The sequence below is a fragment of the Vidua chalybeata genome, chromosome 1 (genome assembly GCF_026979565.1).
Source record: "Vidua chalybeata isolate OUT-0048 chromosome 1, bVidCha1 merged haplotype, whole genome shotgun sequence".
Lineage (NCBI taxonomy): Eukaryota > Metazoa > Chordata > Aves > Passeriformes > Viduidae > Vidua > Vidua chalybeata.
In genome coordinates, this window is record NC_071530.1 from 145,045,460 (window position 1) to 145,056,028 (window position 10,569).

The window sequence follows — 10,569 nt, forward strand, 5'->3', positions numbered from 1 at the left end:
AGGTGAGGAAAATGGGACAGGTTTCCCTTTTACTCTCAATTTGGTTATCTACATGTGTTAGGGGGTTTTGGTTGTTGTTTGTTACACCAAGTTTTTTTTAATAGTGTTTATTATTGTAATGTATTCTTTTAATAGCAGTGCTACCTAGAATGCCTTCCATATGCAATGATTTACTGACCAACTAATTTCACCTCATGTGCAACTGCTTTTCAGTCTTGTATATTGCATATTTCTTCTAATGAAACATTTTTAGTCAGAATTATATTTTGCTGTTTAAACATCTCTTTCTCATTTTTACATTAATGGTTTGAATCCATTATTTGGTGGAAAAGGTCTGAAACTTGTTAATCTGATTTTAGTGAACAATTCTCAGAGCAAAAAACCAAAGAGAACCAAACCTTTCTGTTTTCTGCAATACCAGCTGTATAAGGATATATTGACCAACTCATCCCCCTTTAGAAGTGCAATTTCTGGTATGGAAGAAATTAGTATGATGCATTTTTTTTTCTTTTTAATTTTAGTTCTAAATGTGGTATGTAAGCTGTATAGTCTGAATGGGGAATTTTTTGGCTCATTCTAATTAAAAATACCTGTTTTTATGCTAAATTTGCTACATTGCACAGATATATGCAGGTTTATAGTAAGGAGACATGCAGCAGTGTCAAATACTGTTTGTAAGAGAATAAAAATTTATTTTTTATATTTATTAGCCTTCCAGCAGTAGTTTAAATTATCATCATAAACAGTCTAAAGAGTATAAAGATATTCAGAATTAAAGGAAAATATACATGAGCAGTTAAACAAAACTAATATTTCCTTCAGAGATTTAAACATATATCTAAAAAGCTAGGTGCTCTCTGTGTGACACTGTCCCAAACAGATCTCTTCTAGGTTTAAGAGTGTTCTTTCCTTTGGGGACACCTTGATCACCTTTCCAGTAGTCAGCCTTGATACTAAAATCAGGCCTTCTGTTTAAACATGATAGGCATGGAAAAGCTCTCCTTGGTTTCTCCATGAACCTGTTTGCACTTACCTTAAACCTGACATTGAAGGACCATTTTTAAATGATCTGGCTTCTCTCTAAGGTACCTTTTCTCCTCTCCTTGTCAAAGTTTGTTGAGGCTTTGAATCTTCCTTTCTAGCATTCTTCACAGCCTTCTAATATTCTGGTTTTCCATACTGTTTGTCTAATCTGCAGTTCTGTTACATACTTCGGTTTCTCTTGCAAACAGTGTTTGGATCAACTGTTATCAAGTCCCTTTTTGGACTATGCATTATCTTTAAAATTGTATTTAGCTTCCTTGGTTTTGGTTCTGAAAGCACGAGCCTTCCCCACCTGAACCTCCTGTTATTTCTTGTCCATAAGCTGTATCCTTAACTCTTCTCCTGCCATCACTCCCTGATTACCTACATTAATCTCACAGCTTAGAGGAGAACATGGTGGATTTTGTGGGTTTTTTTGAAGGAGCCATTTGAATGTAGAGGTCATTAGAAGGAAAAAAGAAACCATTCATGATGTTGTTTAGATATTCAGTTCCTTAGCTTTGAAATTTTCTCTAACTTACTGAAGCAGGCTGAAAGATGATTTTAGTTTTAGAATTATAGACTTTGGATCCTTTTACAGCAAGGGAAAAATGGCATTCCTGTAGTTTTAGAGAGGGTCTGAAAATTGTAAGGAATAGATAATTTCTTACTTACATTGGAAATATTTTCCGTAATATTACCAACAGTTTGATTACTGAAAACACTGTGGAAGAAAACCTGATGTCTTCAGAGAAGGGATTTTAAATATCATAAAAATGTCAAAACTCTCATACCTTTCAAATAAAATCTATATCTGATACATAATTTTAACTCCTTTAATGAGCATTATGAATATTAACCACGCTTGTCCCATCTGAGTTGCTAATAAAGCTGCCTGCAGATCAGTCAGTTTTGTTTGTTTGGTTGGTGGTTTTAATTGATTTTAAGTCTTAAGATGAAAGTTGGATTTTTTTGCTTAAGTGGTAACTTAAAATCCTTCAGTTCCTATTTTCTTCTTTACCTCTCTTCTCACTCTTCCTATACTTGACTGGAGAAAGAAATAATAACAGACCTAACACCATTTTTTTTTCTTTATGTGGTGTAGAAAATTAGCTGAGCTCTTCAGAGAAGTGTATTAATAGAATTAAACTTATTCTTTACTCTGGCATTTGACACAAACTGACACTGGGTGAGCACACCTATCTGGCATTCTAGTCCTTAAAATCTTCAATAGTGAAAGAACTTCATTGGATATGTAGTCATAGTAGTTATAAAATTGAAGCTGTTAATCCTGCTAATTACCTAAGATGCTGAGCATTTTTAACTCGTTAAATTTTTGATCTGCTTCTACTCAGTAGCTGAAACATCAAATATAGGAAGACTGGGGGCTCGTGTATTATCTCTAGCATACTGTGAAGGTACTAATTATATTGAAGAAGTCAGTCTTCCTCAGATACTGTGTTTGCATAATTCCACATGTTACTGTAGCTGTCCCCAGACATGTTCAGTTCTGCCCCAGACTTGTGCCTGGAAGGTAGGTGGGGTCATAGCAAGTAGGAAGAGAAGTTTTTTGTCTTAATCAGCAAACAGAACAGATTGTCCAGAGGGGATGTGAAGCCTCTCCCCTCTCTGGAGATACTTCAGAACCATCTGGACACAATCCTGTGCCATGTGCTCTGGGATGACCCTCTGGGACCAGGTGATCCACTGTGGTCCCTTCCAACCTGACCCATTCTGGGATTCTGTGAAATAGGATGTCCAATTTATTTGTGCCAAATAGTGACTGTTGACATCTTAGATACTTCTGCATTTTGGTGACTTTTCCATGGAAACCAACCTTAGGATTTTGCACATTTTTGGTGGCAGTAGACCCGTGCAGTTTAGCACTTTATGATTTAAGTTGCTATTTATATAAAAAGGGCACAGAAGTACAATCTGTCTTACTGCATTGAAGAAAGTATTTGAACTGATAAACTTCAGTGTTAGGGAAATGAGGCAAAAGATACAGATGCTTATTTATGTAGAATCTGCATTTTGTTTCGTTTAGTCTATTGATGTGTCGTAGCATGTGGCTTTCTGAGTAAGCTTTTTGTCATGTACACAGAAGTACAATTCTAAGCCAGCAGAGTTTATCGTATAACTCAAATGTTGAAATCAACACCAGAAATTAAAACAAAGAAAAAAAAATCTTAAATGGCAATTTTTTTTCTTTCTGTTGCTCCTATGAAGAATTCTGCTGAAGGAAACACTGTGTTTGTTTGTAATGAAAGAAAAGGCTCAGAAGAGCAAGTGGACACACATCTTCAATGGCAGCTAAATCTCCTCACCCATATAGAGAATGTACAGAACGAAGTCACCAGCAGAATGGACCTGATTGAAAAAGAAGTTGATGGTAACTGCATTGCCAGATTACTTGTTAATGTACCTATAGCTGCATCTCCCTTAACTAATGTGTTCAAAGTGATCTGAGGCACTGAGGATGGATTTTTAAGTATTGTGTTCAAATTTGGGTCCCAGAATTATAAGCAGAGTTTGTACCCTTGATCTCCCCACCCCCTTCCTCAAGTTTTCAATGCTTAATAAAGTAGATTAAGCACTCAGAACCCCTGAGATCAGGCTCAGACTTCAGAAAGCTTGGATAACTTGTCTAGTCTTTGTCCAGATATGAATCATAAAGTTGATGGCTTTTTCTACACCTAGAGTGATTTTGCCTAGATGTTTTGTTCTAGTAATTGACAATACTTAGAGAAAAAAAAAAGGTGTTTATTGTACTTTATTCAACTTTGGGTTTTTATTATTAGTAAGCAAGTGGTTTCATGAAGACAATTCAGTCTTCATGGGAAAACTTGAATGAAGTTACACTGTATGAGAATATTGTAGCACATAGGTGTCTGTGACTTGCCAGTCATAGAAACTAGTAATTAAGGAAGCTTGTAGTCTAATCCTAGGACACCTTAATTAATCTTTTAACAAATAAAGTTGTCTTATTTCTATTTGCAGTTTTACTTCCAGTATCCCTGCTTTTCCTAGACACAATGTTTCTAAAATAACAGGGTTGACCTTTTCCCTTCTCTGTTTCTACACGCAGAGAAATTCCTTGAAAACATTTGTTGAAGATTGGAAAACCATTTTGTAATCTGGACCTTGTCCACAGGAGCCTGTTAAAGTGGCAGAAGCAAGGCTTGTGTTTAAGGGTTGCATTTTCTGTTCCAGAACTGTCAGAGTAGACCATGAACTGAAGTTCCTTTTATGTGTGGAGAGGGTAAATTGTGAGCCAAGGGTAAAATTTACTCCCAGATACCTTTTTACAGCAACAATCAAATCAGAAGATTGGATTGTTCAAGGGAAATACGGAATTAGTTGGTGTTTCCCTAACAAAATTTCTTCTATTGCATAAAAATCACAGCCTCAGTGTATTTTCCCGTTTTTTTTGAAAGACAAAATAAAAAAGAAAAGTTTAATTTTTATGGAGACTGTTTCTCAAAGACTTACTCTAATCAGCTTCTTCCTTTCCCTTCTGTAGTTTTAGAAAGCTGGCTTGATTTCACTGGAGAACTGGAACCACCAGATCCTCTGGCAAGATTGCCTCAGCTCAAGCGACGTATCAAACAGCTCTTAATCGACATGGGAAAAGTACAGCAAATAGCAACGCTTTGCTCTGTATGACAAAAGGAAGAATATAGAAGTAAAAATAGGTTCTTTACAGTGAATTTTCTTATTAGCCACAAGACTGACAGGAAGACAGCAAAATCTGAGCATTTATCTGGTTCTTTGCTGATTACATTAATAGGCTGAAGCTTTAGAAAGAAAAGAGGAAGTTTAGAGTCAGGAATCTGTTTTATTGAAAATATGAATATTCAATGTCCAGGCTTCAAAATTATTAATAATATACTGAGAAATGCCAATTTCTCAGGATTTTAACATGTTGAACAAGTAAATCCCCAGATACAAGAAAATTCAACAAACAAAAACTCTTCTAAGAGCAGTGCTACTATTTTGAAAATCTTGGCACACATCTCTAAATTAGCAGAATTCAGCTGACTAAAAATGCAATCCTCGTATCTTGCTACTGAACGATAGGTACAGAGAGAGCTGTATCTTCTCTACAAGGAAGGTTTTAGATTATTTCTTTTTCTTATGAGTGTTCAGGAAAACAAACATACTAGCTTTGATTTTTGAAAAAAATTACTTGTCATGGTCTCCCTTTTAAAGTATTTTTTTAAATAGAAATCCCTAGAACAGCACCCCTAGGCTTCTTTAAAACAGAAGTGGAAAATAGTGATCAGATGTGCCAAATAATATTAAAATCATTGGGATGAGAGTTTAATTATGACTTAGGCAAAGGTTTTTTCCAAAGTCCTACTTGGTGCCAGCAGTCCATCCAGAATTGTATCTAGTTTATATTTTTTTATGTTCTACAGCAGTGTTCAGGAATCAAGGTACAATTTTTGTCCTGGGTAGCTCTATTCTGATGTTGGCCCTCTGAAAACTTCACCAACCTCAGTGGGGATGAGGAATGACAAGAGCAGCAAAACTGTCTGTGGCTGTGGAAATTCTAAACCATTAGAGGGAAAAATTACAAGATACCTTATCCAAGTTGTTTTTATAAAATTTTTCACCTTCATTGAATGAAATGTCTTGAAACCAAAGGCAACCTACTTGCTCTGTTAGCTCTTGCTGGATTTTGAGCCCAGGACTTTTCCTGTGCTGATAAGTTGCCGCTGTACCCAGTGCTACATCCGTGTCTGTGTGTGTATGTATATGTGTCTAGCTACATGTACATATATACATACCATACACATTTCTATCTACACATGTCTAGTTTTATTACCACAGACTACAAGAACTGGTGGTTCATATTACCTTTTAACAAGCAGTTTCTAAAATTGAAAATAATGTATGTACAGGTTTTGAAATTTGTAAAATATGACTGTTAAAAGGAGGCTATTTAACTGAGGACATTAAGATACTTGAACATTTTATGCCTCATATCTGTTTATCAGTTCTAGCTATCTGTATAAATGCATTTTAGAACTGATAGACAGTAAACTTGAATTTACCTTTTGATAAGAGTACAAGCCACTGTACATTCAAAAATTATTTAAATTTGCAAACACACTGTTCTATATGTAAGGTACTGTATGTAAAACTGTTTATTAAAACTATTCTGCATATTCTACATTTTCCACTTTTCTTCCTGATCTACATACAAATGTAAAAAATGATTGTTATTATGTACAGACCATCAAAAAATCTTGGAATGCCTTTTAAGGATGCATACAACTGAAAAATGTGCCAAAGATGGATTATCTGGGAAAGACTTTGCAACCAGTGCATTGAACTTTCATGATAAAACCATTATTGAGAAAGAAAGCAGCGTGGCTGGTTCATTGCTAAAGTAAACCTACCCTGACCTTTCCTCTCTGTCTGTCATACCTGAAGTGAGTTATCACTCCTGATGGCCAAAGCAAAATGTAAACCCCTGTTACAGAGCGGTTGCTACTTAAAAAGTCTTCCCACATCAAGCTTGTAGGAGACATCACAGAGCTGCATGATAACATGGAATTATGGAATGATTGGCAACTCCATAATGCAGAAAGAACATTAGAGCTGTGGAGTTGTTGACATTTTATAGCAACTGTTAATAAATACTCTGTATTTTATAGATGATGCTTAAATAACTGCTTCAAACATGAATAGTTGAGTGACCTACTTGCTTTTGGATATGTGAGACGTTTTTATAGACTATTCACTTGCTGCATATCCTTGAATGTGGTACTGTGTGTACTGTATAAGAGAAGTATAAATCCAGATGAATTACTTTGAAACAAAGTGGAGTGTATTTACAGAATTTATGCAGCATACACTGTAGCAATATTATGCAATGTGTGTGCATGTGTGCGATGTAATATAATTGTAAATGTTACTGAAGGTGGAGGTGGACTTGGAAAGTTCAGGGGGGACGACAGAGGTTTTATTCTTACTACAGAGATGGAGGAATGGTATCCTGAAAAGGAAATCCTAAGGTCAAAGTTGAAGTTGCCCTTGCAGCTTTAATGTGTCTTCTGTTTGTATGTGTAACGGCCTCTTAATTTACACAAATATGTAATTTTACTCCTCAAGATCCTGCCTTGTTCAGGATGGACTGTGCTTACAAAAACAATCTGTTCAGTATTTTTTTTAATGTTCATTGTGTAGTCATGTATTATAAAAATTCCTGCAATCATTCATATCTTCTAAGAAATACAATCTTGGTGTCCGTACGGACCATGCTATGTATGATGCATTGTGTCCTGCTCCAATGTTTCACAAACTTGTCTGAGTTTGCTTTCTCAAGTCATGGTGCTGGTCTGTAACATGTGGACATTAGTTTCTGACCCCAGTTTCTCAAGTATTCAAAGGTTTGGGATGCTTTTGAGGTTTTTCTTTTAAACACAAGTCAAGTGCCATAAAAATGCTAAGTGTTTTGCACAGAATGTAACCTACAGTTGATTGCTTTGCTCGTGTGCCAATCAACCCCAGTGTGATCTGGCTCTTACCAGTATTTCTTCCTAGTTGGCCTTATCAAGAGAATCTTATTCCTGTAGGCACAATTTTCCATCTGTCTTCCTGCTTCCTCTCTAAATAAGCCAGGGATGTACACTCAGTCTATTTGCAACATCATTTATTGTGGTGTGAATTGTGACTGCATTGCTTGATGAAGGGGGCAGACCCTCTCTGAGGAAAAAATAGTATTTGGCAATGTAAGGACTATTTGATAGGTGTGCACAGAAAGGCAAAATGTTTAAATTTGCAGACTTCTGTCACTGAATAGGAGTTCTAAATAGTAATAGACAAAAGGGAAATGCCATTTTACAGAAGCCTCTTGTGATTTCACAGAGCTAAATGGCAAACTTTTGGAGCCTTTGAATGCCCAGCTTTTTGTCTGAGGTTTAGTTAGGGGTTTACCTGTTAGTTTTTTAATGGTGGTATAGGGTGATTTCATTTCAAAGCCTGCTCCTACTTGTGACCATACTGGAGGCATCTACATCAGGAATTCTGTGTTTCAGTTGCAGAGATGGCAGGACAGCAGTACTGCAGTCACAAATGAAACGTGGTGTTGGTGCTGTGATCTGGTATGACATGATGGGGCTGCCACATTCTGGTTACAAAATGGACATACTTCAGGTCATATCGCAGGGAATGGGTTGGAAGATGCTTCCTGTTAACCCTTTTCTTGGGTAGCTGTAGGTTGAATAGTGCCCATATTTTGGATATTCTGGCCTTAGATGCATAGATCTTTGTTCAGCTGTGGAGTGGTTTACAGTGTCATTTTCTCTCAAATAGACAAAGAAGATGGGTTGCAATTCTCTGATAGATATCCTGTATTTGCTGGGTGGCAAAGAATTGAAACTATTCTTCCATGGATGCAGTAATTTTGTATGGCTGACAGCCACCTGTCTCTCTTAATTTTATCTCTGAGCTTCTACATGTGCTCATCTGTTCATTCTGCAGCTTGCATCTTTTTCTCCTTTCATTCTTCAGCTTTCTGCACTCTGGCTTCTGAGGTGCCTGGAGGGTGTCACACCTCTGTTCTCATGCCCAGTTCTTCCTGGCTGCTGTGGGAAGCAGTCATGGGGAAAGGCCTCTTTGGCTCTTCTGTCCACAGCTTCCAGAGCGTCCTGGGACTTGTGTACAGTTGGAGTATGTGCACCATAATCAAAATCTCCAGGTGTTTTTGATGCCTTTCTTAAGTAAGCCTCTTCTGTCTTGTGCAATTGGTGATCTTCCTCTACTCCCATCTGGCTTCTAACTTAACTAGACTTGAATTAATATTACAGTAAAACCCCTCTGGCACTGTTAGGCTCCAGCTCCACTGTTGGTACTCCTTACCAAACTGAGGGTTGGGATGCAAAGGAGTCATTCAAACATTACAGTAAAATTATAAAAGTATTTGATGTTGTAAACCACACTATTTTTCCTTTGTATTTAAAGGGAAGTTGTAACCATTTTTCTTCACTGGAACTCTAAAGGCACAAAACAGATCCTGAACTGAACTGGAGATTGGTGTAGAAACAAGTGCAGGATGGGCAGGACTGCAGGCAGGGGCTTCCCAGCCAAAAGAGCAGTCAGGCTGCCTTACCCTATTAGTAGCTCAGTGGAGGTGCTGATGTGTAAAGGGGGTGTGTGCAATGATGCCATTCATTTGCAAGCAGGATTGTTTAGAACACTGGAACGATAGGTTTTTGCTCTACTGCTTAAAAATGTTTCAGTATATGCACCTTAATTTTGGAGTGCTTATTAAAGTCAGAGACTTAATCACTTTTGAAATACCCATTGCTATTCTCACATTTTATTAGCTCACAATTTTTTTCTGTTGTACTGATTGCATATGGCTTTAGGTGAGGATTTTGCAGAGGCTGTTTGAAATGCTTCAGTAATGGTTTCTTTTATACTTTGTTATGTCCTGGGCACTGGGTTTGGGGGTCTGTCTTTAGCAATAAATATTATACACTATGTGTATATCTGTTTGTATATGGAAAACAAATACAGAGCATGTAACAATGGTGAAAATACACTGCACCGAGTGCAGATTGTGCATTTGGCAGCCATTCTGCACCAGCCTGAACAACCCAAATGAAAAATTGGAGACCACATGGAGAAAATGAACTAGCATGAAAAATCATTCAGGACAGAAGTTCCCTTCCCTTACTCTGTGGGTGGGATAACTAAAGCTAGTTCAATTGCTATTTGCTTCAAACAGCTGTCTTCCTTTCCTGAAAACTGGCCAAGCCTCCTGTGTTCAGCTGTAGCCACATGCATCAGTGTATTGTCACTAAAGACTCTGAGAGAGGCAGCACTGCACTATGATTAAATCTTCTGTGAGAGAAGCAAAATACTTCCTTCTGTGATTTGTTTTTTATAATAGCAATAATGTTGACTGCATTCTAATACTCACAATAAAGGTCTGTTGAGATTGTTACGTGCCTGGGCTCCCTTTCCATGGACTTCTCTTCTGGTGAGCTAGTGATTGTTTGCATATGTTTTAAAGCATTAGGGAATCTTCCGTTGCACATTTAGCCTTAGGTTATGTGCAGTCTTTGATACTCAGCTTTCTACATTGCAAGGCTTGAGGGGAACCTTCAGTTGTATTTTAGCCTGTAGGCAAATTATTCAATCAGTAAATTATTTACACTACTGGATTACTCAATGTATCTGACAAAGTAATTAGAAGATATTTCTGTTCTTGAACTGGTGTTTTAACAGTTTCAGGGTTGGAGTTCTGCAATGCACTTTATTCTTTACAGTAAATGTCTTTCAACAATGCGTTCACAGTGATGTCATCTCTTCTTGTGGGCAGGCATGTGCCTTTGTACAATGTCATTACAAAGTAACTTTAATTTGCTTTTAGTCATTTATTTTAATATCATCCACAAGTTGTCCAAGACACTACTACATTTGTAGTAGAAAACAAATAAGCCAACAATGCTAAGGAAGTTCTTCTCTTAGACATCCTGTGGACAAGGGCACATATGATAAGCAGCAGATGAATGAAATTGGACAGAA

The 10,569-nt window shown here is 37.1% G+C and overlaps 1 protein-coding gene across 6 annotated transcripts in view; it reads left to right on the top strand.

The window, feature by feature from the left end:
- The window catches only part of PHF20L1 (PHD finger protein 20 like 1), a 54,082-nt gene extending 44,097 nt beyond the window's left edge, over positions 1–9,985 (top strand). For all 6 annotated transcript variants that reach the window (XM_053958566.1, XM_053958574.1, XM_053958558.1 and 3 more), the window contains 2 exons: positions 3,253–3,415; positions 4,547–9,985. In XM_053958566.1, the coding sequence (XP_053814541.1) occupies positions 3,253–3,415; positions 4,547–4,689 (306 nt within the window). In that variant the 3' untranslated portion in view covers positions 4,690–9,985. The remainder of the gene's footprint in view (positions 1–3,252; positions 3,416–4,546) is intronic.
- The last annotated feature ends 584 nt before the right edge of the window (positions 9,986–10,569 follow it).